Source organism: Pan troglodytes, chromosome 8, assembly GCF_028858775.2.
Source record: "Pan troglodytes isolate AG18354 chromosome 8, NHGRI_mPanTro3-v2.0_pri, whole genome shotgun sequence".
In the NCBI taxonomy this organism is placed as follows: domain Eukaryota; kingdom Metazoa; phylum Chordata; class Mammalia; order Primates; family Hominidae; genus Pan; species Pan troglodytes.
In genome coordinates, this window is record NC_072406.2 from 30388980 (window position 1) to 30409725 (window position 20746).

Genomic DNA, 20746 nt, shown 5'->3' on the forward strand with positions numbered 1-20746 from the left:
TGAGGGATTCCTTACTGTTTCCTCTTCCCGCTCCTTTGCCCGCGGGTCTTCCCACCTGACCGCAGCCCCGAGGCCGCCGCGCGCCTCCTCCCACGCCCCTTTGGCGTGGTGCCACCGGACCCCTCTGGTTCAGTCCCGGGCGGACCCCCCCTCACCGCGCGACCCCGCCTTTTTTAGCACCCCAGAGTGAGCCCAGCTCAGACTATCATCCGGAAAGCCCCCAAAAGTCCCAGCCCAGCGCTGAAGTAACGGGACCATGCCCAGTCCCAGGCCCCGGAGCAGGAAGGCTCGAGGGCGCCCCCACCCCACCCGCCCACCCTCCCCGCTTCTCGCTAGGTCCCTATTGGCTGGCGCGCTCCGCGGCTGGGATGGCAGTGGGAGGGGACCCTCTTTCCTAACGGGGTTATAAAAACAGCGCCCTCGGCGGGGTCCAGTCCTCTGCCACTCTCGCTCCGAGGTCCCCGCGCCAGAGACGCAGCCGCGCTCCCACCACCCACACCCACCGCGCCCTCGTTCGCCTCTTCTCCGGGAGCCAGTCCGCGCCACCGCCGCCGCCCAGCCCATCGCCACCCTCCGCAGCCATGTCCACCAGGTCCGTGTCCTCGTCCTCCTACCGCAGGATGTTCGGCGGCCCGGGCACCGCGAGCCGGCCGAGCTCCAGCCGGAGCTACGTGACTACGTCCACCCGCACCTACAGCCTGGGCAGCGCGCTGCGCCCCAGCACCAGCCGCAGCCTCTATGCCTCGTCCCCGGGCGGCGTGTATGCCACGCGCTCCTCTGCCGTGCGCCTGCGGAGCAGCGTGCCCGGGGTGCGGCTCCTGCAGGACTCGGTGGACTTCTCGCTGGCCGACGCCATCAACACCGAGTTCAAGAACACCCGCACCAACGAGAAGGTGGAGCTGCAGGAGCTGAATGACCGCTTCGCCAACTACATCGACAAGGTGCGCTTCCTGGAGCAGCAGAATAAGATCCTGCTGGCCGAGCTCGAGCAGCTCAAGGGCCAGGGCAAGTCGCGCCTGGGGGACCTCTACGAGGAGGAGATGCGGGAGCTGCGCCGGCAGGTGGACCAGCTAACCAACGACAAAGCCCGCGTCGAGGTGGAGCGCGACAACCTGGCCGAGGACATCATGCGCCTCCGGGAGAAGTAAGGCTGCGCCCATGCAAGTAGCTGGGCCTCGGGTGGGAGCTGGAGGGAGAGGGGAACGCCCCCCCGGCCCCCGCGAGAGCTGCCACGCCCTTGGGGATGTGGCCGGGGGGAGGCCTGCCAGGGAGACAGCGGAGAGCGGGGCTGTGGCTGTGGTGGCGCAGCCCCGCCCAGAACCCAGACCTTGCAGTTCGCATTTCCTCCTCTGTCCCCACACATTGCCCAAGGACGCTCCGTTTCAAGTTACAGATTTCTTAAAACTACCACTTTGTGTGCAGTTGAAGGCCCTTGGGCAAAATGAGAGCCAGTCCTCCAAACTTTCAGAAAGTTTCCTGCCCCTTCTGGCAGGCTGCCAATCACCGGGCGGGAGAAGGAAGGAGGGGAAGGCGGTGGAGGGAGCGAGACAAAGGGATGGTCCCTCGGGGGCGGGGATGGCGGGGCTGTCCTGTAGGTCTGTGCGGCCACCGTGATTGCCCCTCTGCGCGGTGCCCGAGGTCCCGCTGAAACCTGCCGAGGGCAGCAGGTCTGAAAGCTGCAGGCGCTAGTTGCGCGGAGGTGGCGCAGCTGCTCTGGAGGCGCAGAGCGAATACGTGGTGGTTGGGTGTGGCCGCCCCGCCCCTGGCGGTTTCCTCGTTCCCCTTTGGTTAATGCGCAACTGTTTCAGATTGCAGGAGGAGATGCTTCAGAGAGAGGAAGCCGAAAACACCCTGCAGTCTTTCAGACAGGTTTGTAGACTCTCTTCCCACTCGCAGCCGCCTGACCCCACCCAACACAATCCACGAGCAATTCTAAAAGTTGCTTAACTCACGTCTAAAAAGTGCAAAACTTCAGGGCTGCGCGTAAAGCCCTCTAGTGGCGGGAAGACCACAGGTTGGAGCTTCTCATGATTAGAAAAAATATTAATAAAACCCCTTGAACGATTTTTTTTTTTTTTTGAGACGGTGTCTTACTCTGTCGCCCAGGCTGGAGTGCAGTGGCGAGATCTTGGCTCACTGCATCCTCCGCCTCCCGGGTTCAAGCGATCCTTGAATGATTTCTAAGCAGTTCCTTGGGACATAAAGAAAAATCTTTTAACTTTTTACTTTGTTTCCCAAATGTTGCACAGTTTTGCAACACATTGACCTTCTGGTTCGAACGGTTACAATTTTAGATTGTGGTTTGCCAAAGTCAAGTTGCTTAATTTTTACAAGGCCACAAAAAGCGCAATTATGCCCTGCAGTTTAAAATGGAAAACGTGTTGGAAGATAAGAAAACTTAGTTTCCAACTGGAATGGAGCCAGCAAGTTTCTTTTCTTCTTTGCAAATTCTATTGTGGCATTAAAGTTCGATGGAAGTATCACTATGCACAACTATTTTGTGATCTAATAAGGGTGAAAAGGAGCCATCTGTCCCCTCGGCTAAGGGGTATTAATGGTTTCTATGGGCTTCACTATGGAATGTAGATACAGACATTCTGGCAAATGTGGTGGCTCTGGACAGAAATAATAGGAGTCTTTGTATTCCCAGGGAAGCTTTGCAACAGGCTACATTCTTACTGAATATGTAATGATGTAAGCACGGTTCTAATTGGACACAAGTATTTGCTAACATCCGTTATCTAATATCTGGCCCAGACTTGAGAAGTATGTAATGTAAAAAGTTTTTAAAGCTACAAGCATACCTCACATTTTAAAAGTCCTTTCTTGATTGGGTTCTTGTGTTCTTTAGCACTCTTGCCATAAAAAATAATAACAGTAATAAACCCAAGGCTGAAAAACTGAATTTTAACTAAAGGGTTTTTGTGCGTGTTTTCTTTTTCACCAAAATTAGATGGGCTTACAGAATTTTTAACTTAAAATTGGAATCCAAAAGCCAGAAGATCCCCATTATAGTTTATAGTTTTATTCCCTGGAATATTTACTGGGATTAACTGCAAAGCACTCTCAGATGAATAGTGTAGTATAACATTTTGAAACTGAAATACATTTACCAAATTAATTTAACCACAGCAATGTGTGGTTCCTTTTAGTCCTTGAGCATTTTTGATTATCATACCTGTCATGTTTTCTGCAGTGTAGTGAGTTAACATAAAACAACATCAATACAAAAGATCCTCTGTTTCGAGATTAAGCAAAATTCCTCATTCTCTTCAATGTGATAGAATACCACATTGATCTTTCTTTGGAGGTTAGTAAAATATCTTTTATGTATTTTTCAGGGCTTAACAAGTAAAAATCAATGTTTTCATCAAGTCTGATCTTTTTGTCACCCACTCTTCATTCATTTTTCCACTAAGGTGATAGAAAAGTCTCAACAGTTTAAGACCGTAAGGCTATAAACTCCAAATATAATTGCTGACAAGATAAGCAATCCTCACGCATCCTTTTGAGAGGAAATAAAATCTTAGTTGCAAGATTACCTATTCTGATTTGGAATGCTGAGCTTTTTAAATGGAAATATAGAAGGACAGCTGAATCAGCAAAAATCCTTTATGTAGTTTCATTCTTTGCAAGCTTGACCAGTCATTCTGAAACAGGCTAACTGAACTGATACAGTGGCAAGTGAAAAAGACACGCCTTTACAGGATGAGTCAAAGGAGTTTTAGAAGAAAAATCCACCAGAGAAAGCAAAGCAAATACAGTTCAGAGTTACATTTCTTTTCCATTTTTTCCTGAACTGAATCTTTGGCATGCATATCCTGAATTGGGTTATTGAATATAAATCTAGCCTTGTACAGTGGATGCCAGATGACTACATATTTGCTTTGGAGCCTAAGGATAAGTTTCAAAAGATTTGAGTGGAGAAAAAAAGCTAAAACTCTTGAAGCACAAGTTTCTGTTCTCCATGTACTCAAGTGTACATGAAGTTGTGAAAATTTGTCCACCTCTACCATCATGTTATTCCATGAAATTACAAAACAAATCTTAAAAATGTTGTGGCATAGATTTTCTAGATTTAAAAAGTAATTAAATTAAATGAATTACTTTATTTTTTGAGACAGAGTGTCACTCTGTTGCCCAAGCTGGAGTGCAGGGGCACTATGTTGGCTCACTGCAACCTCTGCCTCCTGGGTTGAAGAAATTCTCCTGCCTCAACCTCCCAAGTAGCTGGGACTACAGGCATGTGCCACCACACCCAGCTAATTTTTGTATTTTTGGTAGAGACGGGGTTTCGCCATGTTGGCTAGGCTGGTCTCGAACTCCTGACCTCAAGTGATCCACCCGTCTCAGCCTCCCAAAGTGCTGGGATTACAGGCATAAGCCACCATGACCAGCCTTAAAAAGTAATTTTAAAATATCACTGGTAAAATGTGGATTCAGTCATGATTGAGTGCAGTTTACCGTGTGTGGACATTTATTTATTTTAAAATTGTCTGATCACCACCTTGAGTAAAACACAAGCAGTCACAATTAAAATATATTAGTGAGCAGGAGAAAGCACAGCATATTATAGCACTGAATGATTTATAAACCTATTCCAGGGTCATAAAATGTGTCAACGCCTTTTCTATAGTAAGGAGACTAGGTTCAGATGGTTAATCTAAGACAAATAAATGAGATAAGCCATACACTTTTACATCCTCCATGTCCTGTCTTTTCTCTGTTCAAAATAGGATGTTGACAATGCGTCTCTGGCACGTCTTGACCTTGAACGCAAAGTGGAATCTTTGCAAGAAGAGATTGCCTTTTTGAAGAAACTCCACGAAGAGGTTAGTGGAGTGACTTTCAGGGAATGAATGAGGGTAAGGCAGCCCCCACGGTTGGCAGAGCTGACCGTCTGTCTGTTCTTTTTGCAGGAAATCCAGGAGCTGCAGGCTCAGATTCAGGAACAGCATGTCCAAATCGATGTGGATGTTTCCAAGCCTGACCTCACGGCTGCCCTGCGTGATGTACGTCAGCAATATGAAAGTGTGGCTGCCAAGAACCTGCAGGAGGCAGAAGAATGGTACAAATCCAAGGTAGGAAACAAATCAGTGCGGCTTCAACCAAAGAAAAGCATTGTGTTCTCAAAACCCCATACCTGTGTGTGATTCCTAAATATCCTCTAGCTCCAGTGCAAAGCTGGCTTTGACTTCTTGCTCATGTTGTGTTTGTCACCACAGCCTCCCCACCACTCACATCACCTCCTTTATTTATTTATTTATTTATTTATTTATTTATTTATTTTCTCATTTATTTATGAGACAGAGTCTTGCTCTCCTGCCCAGGCTGGAGTGCAGTGGCAACATCTTGGCACACTGCAACCTCCGCCTCCCAGGTTCAAGTGATTCTCCTGCCTCAGCCCCCTAAGAGCTGGAACCACAGGCAAGCACCACCATGCCCGGCTAATTTTTGTATTTTTAGTAGAGATGGGGTTTCACCATGTTGACCAGGCTTCTCTCAAACTCCTGACCTCAGGTGATCCACCCTCCTCAGCCTCCCAAAATGTTGGGATCACAGGCGTGAGCCACCACGCCTGGCCACATCACCTCCTTCAGAATAGCAGACTCTCTTCCCCCAACCTTGCCTCCAAGTAAACCCCAATGCCATACCTTTGACCTCCACTGTGTTGAAATGAGCACTGTAGAGTGAACTCTGAAAATACTAATGTCAGTACTCCACTACTCTTTCCCTGGCTTTCAAAACAGAAATTTAAACCTATACTGGAAGACATTCAGTGAGAAATATGATTTTTTTTTCTAAGAGATTCAAAAGACTTGAATGTGAGCAATCCACATTTCTGTTTTCTTCCCGACAGTTTGCTGACCTCTCTGAGGCTGCCAACCGGAACAATGACGCCCTGCGCCAGGCAAAGCAGGAGTCCACTGAGTACCGGAGACAGGTGCAGTCCCTCACCTGTGAAGTGGATGCCCTTAAAGGAACTGTGAGTACCAACCCTGCAGTAAAAGAGGGAAAATAATGACCCATTCTGCTGACTAAGCTCATGATGATACCTGAACAAAATGTTGAGTGAGTAAAAATGTATATCATAATGCAAAGAAAATGAGTTATCAAGACAGACTCAAAAGGGACTTCATGGAACTCTTGAAGGTTTTAGCTTGCCTATATCATTGCTTCTAATGTGAAGGACTTGGTACTCGCATTCTCCACCTAAAATTAGAGTGGTCGCCATTTGACGCTAATGGAAATTATTGCAGAAGGTCTGTCAATGGTTCTGGGAACAGCTGGGTTTTTCTGAGAAATAACACCAGACATCTTTCTCACCTCCTGCAGAATGAGTCCCTGGAACGCCAGATGCGTGAAATGGAAGAGAACTTTGCCGTTGAAGCTGCTAACTACCAAGACACTATTGGCCGCCTGCAGGATGAGATTCAGAATATGAAGGAGGAAATGGCTCGTCACCTTCGTGAATATCAAGACCTGCTCAATGTTAAGATGGCCCTTGACATTGAGATTGCCACCTACAGGAAGCTGCTGGAAGGCGAGGAGAGCAGGTAGGGAACTCAGACTTGGATGCGTGAACTAATGGTGACCATTTGTTAGGCCCTGTGCCACTGGGCTCTAAGCAGTGTCACATTTAATCTTTAGAAAGTTTCTTTGAGGTAACTACTTTCCACTTTTTGTAGAGGAGGAATTTGAATTGAGAGAGAGTAAGTGACTTGCTGAAAAAGGGTTAATTAACAGCAGAGCTGGAATTTGAACCCATAACTCTGTCAAAGCCTCCACTCCTAACTCCTGCTCATGCTCCTGTGGAGAAAATGCTTGTAGTAACATATTTTAAATGTACTAACAAGACCAGTCATGGGAAAATGTTTCTGAGACAAATCTCTAGTTTATGATTTAAAACAGTACGTTTTCTTACGTGACAAAAACAAAAAGTGTGTTAATTTGTTCCCAGTGGTTGAAGTTATTTGCCAACAATTTTACTCTTTCTCTTCATCTGTTTATAGGATTTCTCTGCCTCTTCCAAACTTTTCCTCCCTGAACCTGAGGGGTAAGCATTTTATTTCCCTTTAGGAAAAACGTCAGCAGCTTGTAACCACTGTGTTTATGTCAAAGCATTCATTTCTTTTAGGATATCTGAAAAAATGCCATATAAGAGAAAACTCTATAAAACATCTATAATTTTCAAACCCAAGTACACTCTTGCATTCTATGCTTTAAGTTAAATGCAAACTCCTTTTTCCTTCTTCCTGCTGCAAGTACTGTCTCATCCTGATGCTCAAGAGTGTCAGGGCCTGGGTTTGCAAACAGAGACTACCCTAAAATTATTTGGGGAGTAGTACTTTACACAGTTGCCTCTCCCCCACAAATCATAATTGTTTCAGTAAAATGGTTACTTGGTTTTTCCAAGAAAAAACTCATTTTTACTCATTTTTGGCCTGTTTGTTTATTTAGAAACTAATCTGGATTCACTCCCTCTGGTTGATACCCACTCAAAAAGGACACTTCTGATTAAGACGGTTGAAACTAGAGATGGACAGGTTGGTATCTTTTAAGTAAAAAATAGGGTAATCTCAGACAGGAGTTGATATATTTTAAAATCAATGAATCTGCATCTCAGATACAGCTGGCTAATTTGAGAGGTTCAGGTTTCATTCATGCCTACTAAAAAAAGAATAGGCTTCTTCTTCCAGCAGTACACACAGCCAACTAATTATTTGGCTCCTGGATGTGAAGTTGAGATAGCAGTCTTCCTGTGCTCCAGAATTAGTGATTTGCTTTGGTGCTTAATTTGAAGTGGGAGTAAGCTTCCTTAAACCACTTCCTAAAGCAGCTACGTGAAACAGCTTCACTAGACTACCTCAATATGAGGAATGTTTTGATCCTGGACATATGGTGTCTTCCTACCTCCATACTTTACAGATTCCTAAACCCATCTATATAATACAAGCGTGTGCCATACGATCATTTAGTTTCTTATTACCTCCCTATGCCAGGAAAGAAATAGTTGCAGTTTATTGTAGTCATCATGAAATCTTCCCTTGCACATAAATTTAAAATGTACCTGCTGCACATTTTAATATGTCTTAATTGCTTTTAAACTTGGCTGTGTTGTGTACAACTATTATACCATCTTTTATAAACACAGTTTTTTAAGAAATTTCTTTTTGTAAGTTACAACATTCCACTGGATCCTTATATTGCCTGTAGTGGAAGAGGGTCTTGTGTGTCCGCCCCTTCTAGCTTTCACTCATTCAGAAGCAACATAACCTTCTGATTTGCACAATAAATTACATATATTTAGCAGGATTTTTATTTGCCGTGATATATAGGATAATTTAGTCTTTGGCATGTGGCATTATATTTATTTTGGGTTTTTTTTTTAAACAGGTTATCAACGAAACTTCTCAGCATCACGATGACCTTGAATAAAAATTGCACACACTCAGTGCAGCAATATATTACCAGCAAGAATAAAGAAGAAATCCATATCTTAAAGAAACAGCTTTCAAGTGCCTTTCTGCAGTTTTTCAGGAGCGCAAGATAGATTTGGAATAGGAATAAGCTCTAGTTCTTAACAACCGACACTCCTACAAGATTTAGAAAAAAGTTTACAACATAATCTAGTTTACAGAAAAATCTTGTGCTAGAATACTTTTTAAAAGGTATTTTGAATACCATTAAAACTGCTTTTTTTTTTCTCCAGCAAGTATCCAACCAACTTGTTTCTGCTTCAATAAATCTTTGGAAAAACTCTTTTGTTGTGTTATTTATTGGATAATATCTAAACAATTCTCTACTTGGTCCTGTTAGTTAATTTGTCATTACAATCATGTAACTTGATAAATTCAGGTTATTTATGCTTGAGATGTAGTTCTTAATTTTGTCATTTTTGATAGACCTCACTTTTGATTATTACTTAAAAACATTTACAAATAGGTGCTGTCGAATAAAATAACTTGTACCAAAATGAAGATAGGTCTCTCTAAAATGAGCTCAGCTCTGTGATTTTAATCATAACAAACAGACTTCCTAAAATTAAAAAATAAAAACTTTTTTAGTACATACAGCATATGAGCAACACAAATTCCACTTTTGGAGTTAAAGCATAGGAAGTTGCCAAGATATAGGGGCTTATCTTCCGCTAGCAAGATGCAGAGAAATAGAAAAAGTTCACCAAGTTTTTCTTTTATTTAAGACAGGATCTCACTTTGTCACTCAAGCTGGAGTAAAGTGACTCAATCATAGTTCACTGCAGCCAACAACTCCCAGGCTCAGGCAATCCTCCCACCTCAGCCTCCTCAGTAGCTAGGAGTACTCAAAACAAATAAACAAATGTCTAACTTTAGCCTAAAATGTGAGTTGTCTTCCCAAAACTAGCCACACACCTGGCTAATTTTTTTAATTTTTTGTAGAGATGGGGTCTCGAAGTGTTGTCCAGCCTAGTGTGGAACTCCTGTGCTCAAGCAATCCTCCCTCGGCCTCCTAAAAAGCTGGGATTACAGGCATGAGCCACCACACTCAACCTAGTTCACCAAGATGTAATATATGAAACTGTTCTGCTTTATTGTTTGTGTGTGTGATAGCTATACCTATATCCATCTATCTATAGATACAGATATTTGTAAAGACCTTTGTGTTTGAAGAATGGCATTAGGCACAAAATAAAACCTCCTACCTTTTCTTCCGGGGAGAAGAGATTATTACATGTGAATCACATGGTGCTAACTGTAGGTGTAATAAGGTTTCAAAGTCTGGAGCAATAAAAATGAAGTGGGGCAGTCATGGAAAGCTCCCTAGAAAGCACTCAGTGTGAGCATAGAACTTATATAAATAGACGAGAGAAGGTATTGCCAAGACACAATAGTGTAGTAATGGTCAATAATGTGCGTGCTGGAGTGAAAACTTCGAGTACGTTCTCGGACATCTCTAAGTTTCAAATTATGGAAATATTATTATCTTCTCTCCTCCGAGAATGATGTGGTAGACATTGTCATAATTTTTCTGTGTTTGCATCTGCCTCTCTCTGGAGTTAACTAGTAAGATGGTTCTCACAAAGCCCTGCCCATTTGCAGGAATGTTCACTGTGATTTTTATCATTTTGGTTACTGTGGGTACTGCATGAATAAAGAAAGGATTGGGGCTGGATGCAGTGGCTCATGCCTGTAATATCAGCACTTTGGGAGGCTGAGGCAGGTGGATCACTTGAAGTCAGGAGTTCCAGACTAGCCTGGCCAACGTGGCGAAATCCTGTCTCCACAAAAAATACAAAACTTAGCCAGCTGTGGTGGTGCATGCCTATAACCCCAGCTACTCTGGAGGCAGAGGCAGTAGAATTGCTTCAGCTTGGAAGGTAGAGGTTTCAGTGAGCCAAGATTGTACCACTAAACTCCAGCCTGGGTGACAGAGCGAGATCCTGTCTTAGAAAAAAAGAAAAAAAGGATTGGCTGCTGAAGTAACTCCTAGCCATTCTAAATGTAAATTCTAAATGTAAAAGTAAACTTTACATTCTAGTTTACTTGGGACACTCTTGGTTTATGACTGTTGTGTAAGCATAATTATTAATAATAACAGTTTGGACAATAGATTGTATGTGGTCAGGTCATGCTACCCTTAGAATAATCTTACAGAAAATGTGTCTGTCCCCTCAGCCCCCATATTCAAACAACTGACATGGACAATGGCATAATTAATTTTATTAGTGTAAACATCCAGGTCTTTGGGCCCTTATGAAACTTTTTCTATTTGATTTTTCGTTTTGCTTTCTGTTCTTTAGCCATTCTCACCACTGTTCCCCGCAGCCTCCTAATCCTAGGATCCCTGTCTCCTCTTCCACTTGTATCCCACCATTGGCTTATAAGGGTCATCCAGGGAAGACCCCAGCCTCATATTGGCTTTCTTCACACACCAGACTCCTTATTATTTTTTTAAAAATTGAAAAACAAGCCACAGTTTTCTTTCAGGGGAAAAGAACCAGGACAGCAAGTTCTGCTCATACCTATTGAGATTAGTAGACTCCCACCCTTAAAAATCCTTTACAGATGGAGGCCAGGCATGGTGACCAAGGTGGGTGGATCCCCTGAGGTCAGGAGTCCAAGACCAGCCTGGCCAATAAGGCGAAACCCTGTCTCTACTAAAGACACAAAAACTAGCCAGGGGTGGTGGTGCACACCTGTAATCTCAACTACTCGGGAGGCTGAGGCATGAGAATTGCTTGAACCCAGGAGATGGAGGTTGCAGTGAGCCGAGATTGTGCCACTGCACTCCAGCCTGGGCAACAGAGTGAGACTCTGTCTCAGAAAAAGAAAAAATATCCTTTACAGATGGAAACAACAGACACTGGGGACTTCAAAAAGGAGGAGGTTGGGAGGAGGGCAAGGGTTGAAAAACCACCTATTGAGTACTTGGGTGATGGGTTCAATAGAAGCCCAAGCTCTAGCATTACGCAATATATCTATGTAACAAACCTGCACATATACCCCCTGAATCTCAATTAAAAAAAAAATATCTTACAGCTCTTTCTAAAGTCACATCCCAGAAATGGAAAAGAGGAGTGGGCCTCCCTTATCTGTGACTGTCAGAAATTAGACCATAATGAAAAGCTTCGCAGGTGCCCCATCTCAGAAGAATTCAAATTTATTTCAGTCTTCTTTTATTTTATCTTTAATTATACTGTTAGTGTTTTTCCTTATCTTCCACTTTGAAAAATTTATAAAAAGAAATTATGTTCTCACCACCTATGGTGAAAGAGAGATTAATGCTTGGTTCCTTCATGTATAATATTAATCCAAGATTAAAGGAGATGGAAAAAAGTAGGTGGATGGGGAGAAAGAAATGGTGGCATAAAGTGTTTAAGTCTGAAAAAAGTTACTAAGGGGATGGTGAAATCCATGGAACTCATGTGACTGTAAAGTCCTACTAAGTTTTCTCACAGTGACAGATGGAAGAGGCTGCTGGTGAATGAAACAAATGTCTACTTTTAGCCTAAAATGTAGTGAGTTGTCTTCCCACAACTAGCCGCTAACATAGGCGCTAAAAAAATAAAATCTCTTCCCAGGCTATGAGACTAAGGGAGTGAGTGTGTGTAGTGATGGGGGAGGGAGACAGACTTTCACTCCAACTATCGTCTGAATGTTTGTGTCCCCCCAACTTTGTATGTTGAAACCTAACCTGCAACGTCATGGTATTCAGATATGTCTCTTGTGAAGTGATTAGGTCAGGAGGCTGAAGCCCTTGTGAATGAGATTAATGCCCTTATAAAAGAAACTCCAGGCTGGGCGTGGTGGCTCACACTTGTAATCTCAGCACGTTTGGAGGCTAAGGCAGGTGGATTGTTTGAGTCCAGGAATTCCAGACCAGCCTGAGCAACATCGTGAAACCCTATCTCTACAAAAAACAAAAAACAAACAAACCAGGTGTGTGGTGGTGCACACCTGTAGTCCCAGTTACTCGGGAGGCTGAGGTAGGAGAATCACTTAAGCCCCGGAGGCAGAAGTTGCATGAGCCAAGATCATGCCACTGCACTCTAGCCTGGGTGACAGAGTGAGACCCTACCTCAAAAAAATAAATAAAATAAAATAAAATAAAGCCCATAATCCCAACACTTTGGGATGCTGAGGCAGGAGGATTGCTTGAGACCAGAGTTCAAGACCAGCTTGGGCAACAATATGAGGCCCCATATCTACAAAAAATAAAAATATAAAAAAAACAGGCATGGTGGTACGTGCCTATAGTCCCAGCTACTTTGGAGGCTGAGGTGGGAGAGGATCACAGGAACCCAGGAACTCAAGTCTGCAGTGAGCTAAGAAGGTGCCACTGTACTCCAGCCTGGGTGACAGAGGAGACCCCATCTCAAAAAAGACCCTTAAAAACCCACTTGTCCCTTCCATCATGTGAGGACACAGCAAGAAGGCACTTTCTATAAACCAGGAAGTGGCCCTCACCAGACACGGAATCTGCTGGTGCTTTGATCATGAACTTCTCAGCCTCCAGAACTGTGAGAAACGTTTCTGTTGTTTAAAAGCCCCCCAGTGCGCATGATTTTGTTACAGCACCCGAAGCAGCCTAAGACAGCTCCATCCTAAGGATTACTCATGAGCTTTTTGAAGGAAGCAAGGATAAAGCAGACACTATGCCCACACGAAGGCTCCCTCTCCAACCTGCCAGACCAGCTGCATGAAGAAGGGTCTGTACTACTCAGCTAGTGTTACTGTAACAGAATACCACAGACTGGGTGGTTTAAACAACAGAATTTTATTGTCTCACAGTAACAGAGGCTGGAAGTCCAAGATAGAGGTGCTGGCAGGGTTGGTTTATTCTGAGCCTCTCCCCTTGGCTTGCAGATGACACGTTCTCCCTATGACCTCACATGGTCACCCCTTAGTCTGTTTGGTCTGTATCCTAGTGTCTTCTTCTAAAGACACTAGTCCCATTGGATTAGGGCCTACCCATATGGCTCTATTTTACCTTAATCACCTATTTAAAGGACTTATCTCCAAATACTGTTACAATTTTTTTTTTTTTTTTGAGATGGAGTCTCACTCTGTCACCCAGGCTGGGGTGTAGTGGCACAATATTGGCTCACTGCAACCTCTGCCTCCTGGGTTCAAGCGATTCTCCTACCTCAACCTCCCAAGTAGCTAGGATTACAGCTATACACCACCATGCCCAGCTAATTTTTGTATTTGAATAGAGACGGGGTTTTGCTATGTTTGCTAGGCTGGTCTCGAACTCCTGACCTCAAGTGATCTGCCCACCTGGGCCTCCCAAAGTGCTGGGATTACAAGTGTGAGCCACCATGCCCAGCCCCAATACAGCCACATTTTGAAGTACTGGAGGTTAGGGCTTCAACATATGAATTTTGGGGAAACACACTTCAGCTTATACTAGGATCACCATTAAACACTGGGAAACACTCTCCTTGTCTGTACTCACAATAGGTCTGTAATACAGATTTTCAAAATCTGTAAATTTGCAAAATCATTGATAGGGAATGCATGGCTTACAGATTTGTTGATCATTTGTGACTGCCCAGCTTCTCCATTTTTTTTTTTTTTTTGGTCCCTTGTCTAGAGTCAGGGCAGTCTGAGGTCAGTTCCATGGAGTCTTTCTACAAAGATCTTTCATGTCAAGCAAATACTTCTTTTAGGGCACTGTAGGAGGTGAGCAGGCAGCCATCGAAGACCTTGGAAGAGTCAATAAGTAGGGTACCCGCCAGTGAAAATTTTTCTCATTCCACAATACCAGAAGGCCGATTTCTTAGGAAGTTTCAGTTTCTTGTATGTATCAGGCACTATGCTAGGTGCTGGCTGTACAATGATAAAGTTTCCTCCGTTACTGAGTTCACAGTCTATCAGCCTAATGGGAAAGAATGGAGAACATAAGGAAAATGCATGAGGTGTACTATATATGTTTACTGTACATAGTACATACAAAAGCCATACAGCACAAGTAAAGCCTACAGGACATGCTTACAGGCAAGCACTATCTACTTCTTAAATCAACTGTAATCCATTAATTCCAGTCCCCATATAACAGCTATCTTCTCCAGGAATATTGACCAGTACGGCCTACCCGTTTTACTTGGTAAATGTGGCAAAGCAGACCACCAGGTCAGTTCAGTTCAATTCAATTCTCCTTGATGCAAGGTAACCTGAAGGAGGGTCAAGTTCTGTCCTTGGAGTTCAGACAGTAGATTCCAGTCCTGATGCTGTTCATAAATCAATATAGGCTTCTGTCTTTCCAGAATATGAGATTTTTTTCTATTATCTTCTCCTTTATGTTGTTAATTATATAAATTGTACTTATATTATTTTATTTATTTATTTTTCATAGTGGCTTAAATGTCCTTCTCTGCTAATGTCAACATGTGAATAACATGTGAATTACATTTATCCATCTTTTGTTTTTGTTATGATCATTTGGTCTCTCTTTTTTTATTTTTTAGCATGTCTCATAATTTCTCCTTAATGCTGGACATTTTAAATGGATACTTAGGTAGGACCTGGATGATGTTTTCTTCCTCTAAAGAACAAGAAAAGTTTTCTTTTTTACAGGCAAAGGGAGAACCAGGCATTACCTCGATCCTGGCCAGAGTTAGTTTTAGCCTTTGTCAGGGCTGGTTTATTTTAACATTATCTTAGTACTGGTACTTACTTCCCAACTGCGTTCTTTAGCCCTAGTGTGGGGTATTTCTTGGCCTCAACTACAACCTGTGTGCGTTTATCAAAGCCCTTCCACCTTGGCAGAGCTAAACTCTAACTTCTGTTTCTCCAACACTACTCAGGTGCTGAAATCTCTGCCCAACTTTTAGCTTCCTGGGTGCTGTTTTCTGCTGTGTTTCTTGTAGCCTCTTCCTGAACATGCAGCTTAGGAGACGGCCAATAATTGGAATGAATTCCTGTCCCCTCAGCCCAATAAGAATTCCATTTTATGTTTGAGCTCTCTCTCCCTCATTTGGAAATTACCCTCATGGGAAAAGCCAGGCAAACACGAATTTTACCTTGGATATTTTTCTTCTTTCAAGGAGTATAACTCTCCAACTCAATTCAGGACTGCATTGTTTGCTTTCATAGGCATTCAAACAGGTAGGGGTGTGTGTGTGGTGGGGCAGGGTGTGTGTGTGTGTGTGTGTGTGTGTTCCAAATACTATAGTTGTTTTTATGGAGGGGAGAGGTACAGACATCCCCAGCTTACAATGGTTTGATGATTTTTCCACTTTACAATGGAGTGAAAGAGATATGCATTGAGTATGCTCCTTGACTTAAGATTTGTTTACTGGGAGGTAACCTTACCATAAGTTGAATAGCATTTGCATTCCAGTTATCTATTGCCACTCTGAAACATCTAACTGCAAAACTCAGCAGCTTAAAAGAACAATTTATGTTTCTGTGAGTTGGCGCAGCTGGAGAGTTTACTTGGGAATGTTCATGCAATTACAATGAGAGGGCAGCTGAGCTGTGGTTATCTGAAGCAAACTGTACTGGACTTGTAAGATGTTTTCTTCATTCTTCTGTCTCTTTCTTCAGTGCTCCTTGACTTATTTTACTTTCTACTAATTATCTCAGAATCCAGGGCCTAGGCATCTCATAGCAAGATCTCAGGTTATTTATGCTTCTGCCATTGTGACTCACTGCTAAGAGGCAGAAAGCAGTAATGTCCAGGTTTGATAAGGGCTGCGTCTGTAAATGGCACAGGATAATTACCATTATATTTTGTCAGTCACAAGGACCACCCAAATTTAAGGGTAGAGAAGCAGATTCCACTTCTTCTTGGGACAGTGGCAAGGTCACACTACAGAAGAGCATGTGAGATGAGGTAAGATTGTGTGCAATTTTGGCAAATACAATCTACCATAGATACAACCTATTCTTCCATTGTTTACTTTATGATTTTTCCACTTTATGATGGTGCACAAGTACCATGCATTTGGTGTGCTCCTTGACTGAAGAAGAGTTTATTGCAGGGTAGCTCAACTAGGTTAATGAAACACCATAAATCTTTTAAACAGGAAGTCTCAATCAAAACTGACTGAAGAAGACACGAAAAACCTAAATAGGCTGGGAGCGGTGGCTCACACCTGTAATCTGAGCACTTTGGGAGGCCGAGGAGGGTGGATCACCTGAGGCCAGGAGTTCAATACCAGCCTGGCCAACATGGTGAAACCCCGTCTCTAGTACAAAAATTCGCTGGGCCTAATGGCATGCGCCTGTAATGCCAACTACATGAGAAGCTGGGAAAGGAGAATTGCTTGCACCCTGGAGGTGGAAGTTGCAGTGAGCAGAGGTGGCGCCGTTGCACTCCAGCCTGGGCAACAAGAGCAAAACTTTCTCAAAAAAAAAAAAAAAGAAAGAAAGAAAAATCTCAATAATCTCATTACCATCAAGTCAAGTCAATAGTTAAAAGTCTTTCTTAAAAGAAAATACCAAAATGACCTAACAGTTAAGTTCGGCCAAACATTTAATATACAAAGTCAAGTCAAATGCTTCCAGATCAGAAAATTAGGAAACATTATCAAACTTACTATATTTGTGAATCTATTTGTGCTACTGTCACGAAATATCTGAGACTGGGTAATTTATAAAGAACAGAAATTTATTTTTCATAGTTCTGGAGCTGGGAAGTCCAAGATCAAGGTGCTAGCAGGTTCCCAGTCTGGTCAGGTCAGCTCTTCATTTCCAAGATGGTGCCTTGTTGCTGTAATGTTCCCCTCTGGAGGAACATTGTGTCTTCAGACGGCAAAAGAGATGGAAGGGGTGAAAAGGGTTGTACTCCCTCTGTCAAGACCTTTTATAAGAAACCTAATCCCATTCATGAGAGTGTAACTGTCATGACTTAATCACCCCCTCAAGCCCACGCCTCTCAATACTGTTGCATTGGGATTAGGTTTCAACGTGAATTTTGAAGGGGACAAAAACAGTAGCATAACCTTAATTCCAAAACTATACAGAGATGCAACAGGAGATGAAAATTGCAGCCTAACTTTATTCAGGGATATTGAGGCAAACATCCTAATGAAGTATCAGCAAAACAATTGTGTTGGCTAAGGTTCTTTGAGAAGCAAAAAGTGGGCTTAGATGTACAAGGGACTTGTAGAGAAGGATAAATGGGAAGACGTAGGAGTAGGCAGGTGAGACTTCAGGTTTTAATTTAAGTCTTACACCAGCGAAAGGAGAGAGGGAAGGATGGAGGAATAGGAGTACCTCGGATTGCAGGGCAGACTCAAGAAAATTTTGGCCAAGTCAATGAGGGGGTCCTTAAGTCAGTCACAGTTTAGAGGAATTTTATGTCCCATAGGAATGGGTCAGTACCATAATCTTTACCACATGCAGTCATTGGTTGGGAGGAGGCTGGGGGAAGCATGCTTTTGACCCAGATGTAGTGATGATCTAGAAAGGTGGCAAGTGGAGCTGTCAGTTAATGATGCTCCCTGAAACAAGAGATGTTCATGATCTATTTTCCTTGCCACTACACAAATCTAGCAATGTATTTTAAAATGTTTGAATGTATTATCAGTGTATAAAGATAATACGCATGATGGATATAGCTCAGAAAAGTAATATTATTTTAATATTCAAAATTGATGTACACAATTTAATACATTAAGAAATTAGAGGAAAAAAATGGTGAGATGCAATGGCTCACACCTGCAATCCTAGTGCTTTGGGAGGCTGAAGTGGGTGGATCACCTGAGCCCAGGAGTTTGAGTCCAGCCTAAGCAATATAGTGAAACCTCATCTGTGCAACAAATTAAAAAAAATTAAGAAGAAAATAATTTAAAAAACAATTAGATGGGCATGGTGGTGCATGCCTGTAGTCTCAGCTACTCAGGAGGCTGAAGTGGGAGGATTGCTTGAGCCCCAGGGGTTGAGGCTGCAGTGAGTTATGATTGAACTAGTAGACTCCAGCCTGGGCAACAGAGTGAGACCCTAGCTCAAAAAAAAAAAAGAGGGGAAGAAAAAAAATTAAAGCAGAAAATCATGTGATAGAGAGAGGAGAAAGGAAAAAACCTGGCAGGCAGGCAGTTAGGATGGGTCCTCAGTTGAATTTTTTCAAACAAAAGAACAGCCTGAAAACTCAAGCTGCAGGCACAGATAAGGGAATTTGAACAAGGGGGCTTGCTTGAGACATGCCTACAGCCACACAGATAAGAAACACTACACGGGTGACTTGTCCAGACATGCCTGCAATGGAAAATTCTGTCCCCTAACATGTGCACACCAAGGGGAACAAAACAATACGGAGTAACTCAACCTAATGGCCTGCATGCGCATTAGGAGGACAGGGTGGAGCTACCAGAAATTCACACCTTATGCAAATGAGATGTCTAGCCCTCATCGGTTTTTTATAAAAGCTTTTGCATTCAGTTGTAAAAATGGCAACCCTTTTCCAGGCCCTTTCTCCACAGCAGAGTGCTTTCTTCTTTTGTTTATTAAACTTTTGCTCCAACCTCACCCTTTGTGTCCACACTCCTTAATTCTCTTGGTCATGAGACAAAGAACTCCAGGCGAAACCTCATAACGAGAGACTGCTACATTGTGGTGTATTGGCTAGGCTGTAACATGATCTGCTTGAAATATAGAAAAAAATATTCCATAAAATTCAACATCTAATCATTATAAAAACTTACAAAAAAAATAGGAATATAAAGACTTTTCTTAACTTGGTAAAAGATCTATAAGAAACCAAACTTTGGGAGGCTGAGGTGGGGGTTCACTTGAAGCCAGGAGTTCAAGACCAGCATGGTCAACATGGTGAAACCTCATCTCTGCTAACAATACAAAAGAAATTTAGCTGGGCGTGATTGTGCATGCCTGTAATCTCAGCTACTCAGGAGGCTGAGGCTGGAGAAACACTTGAACCAAGGAGACAGAGGTTGCAGTGAGCAGAGATTGTGCCACTATACTCTAGCCTGGGTGAGGGAGTGATACCCTGTATCAGAAAAAAAAAAAAAAAAGAAAGAAAGAAACCAAGAGTAAATATAAAAAACAATACTGAAATAATATAACTAGTCCCTATAAGATCAAAAGAATACCCACTATCCATCCCCACTCCTATCCAATATTGAACCACAGGAAAAAAAAAAAAAAAAAGGTCAGGCACAGTGGCTCATCCCTGTAATCCCAGCACTTTGGGAGGCCAAAGTGGGAGGATTGCTTAAGCCCAGCAGTTTGAGGTTAACCTGGGCAACATAGTGAAACCTTATATCTACAAAAAATTAAAAATTTAACTAGACATGGTAGTCCATGCCTGTAGTCCCAGCTACTCAGTGCAGGCAGGGCTGAGGTGGGAGGATGGCTTGAGCCTGGGAAGTTGAGGCTGCAGTGCACTATGATCATATCACTGCATTTCTGCCTGGGTGAAAGAATGAGACCCTGTCTCAAAAAAATAAAGACTTAAAAGGCATAGTGGCCTGGCGCAGTGGCTCACAGCTGTAATCACAGCACTTTGGGAGGCTGAGGTGGGCGGATCACGAATCAGGAGATGGAGACCATCCTGGCTAACACGGTAAAACCCCACCTCTACTAAAAAATACAAAAAATTAGCCAGGCATGGTGATGGGCGCCTGTAGTCACAGCTACTCGGGAGGCTGAGGCAGGAGAATGGCGTGAACTTGGGAGGCGGAGCTTGCAGTGAGCTGAGATTGTGCCCCTGCACTCCAGCCTGGGCAATAGAGCAATACTCCATCTCAAAAAAAGAAAAAAAAGGCATAGTAATAGAAGAGATTAAAATGTCATGAATTACAAATGATACTATTGCTTATTTGGAAAATCCAAAACTATTTACAGATAAATTATATATAAAGAAAAGCAAAAGGCCAAGAGGAGATAAGACACCCCAGATAAGATAAGATAAGGTGAGGTAAGATAAGGTGAAAATGGGATAAGATAAGGAGAATATCAAGATAGAAAAACACATCCTACCAGATACAGCTGTAGTAAAATGTAATAGTGTAGATTGGTACAGAAACAGGCACCAAGGAAACATAATTAAGCACTCAAGAATGAACCCATGTGTATGAAATTTTATTTCTGATAGAGCAAGCATTCCTCTAACATGCGTTAATTAGAAAATTACCTTGAGGAGACCCTTAAAAGGGAGATGCCAGCATTATATAACCAAAAGTTTTTCTGACAGTTTTCTGTAACATGTACCAACATTCTCTTTCTGTCCCCTGTCTTCTGACCTGAAGAAATGTGTTCCTTCTTTAAGGAAAAAGGATGATGAATGGATGGTTTTA

General features: G+C 43.0%; 1 protein-coding gene across 1 annotated transcript; it reads left to right on the top strand.

Annotated features, from left to right (window-relative positions):
• The first annotated feature begins 436 nt into the window (after window positions 1-436).
• Window positions 437-8763, top strand: VIM (vimentin). Its single transcript, NM_001009148.2, is given in 9 exon segments — window positions 437-1144; window positions 1809-1869; window positions 4737-4832; window positions 4920-5081; window positions 5861-5986; window positions 6337-6557; window positions 7014-7057; window positions 7462-7547; window positions 8398-8763. Coding segments are annotated over 9 exon segments (1401 nt in total). The 5' UTR covers window positions 437-581; the 3' UTR covers window positions 8440-8763.
• The last annotated feature ends 11983 nt before the right edge of the window (window positions 8764-20746 follow it).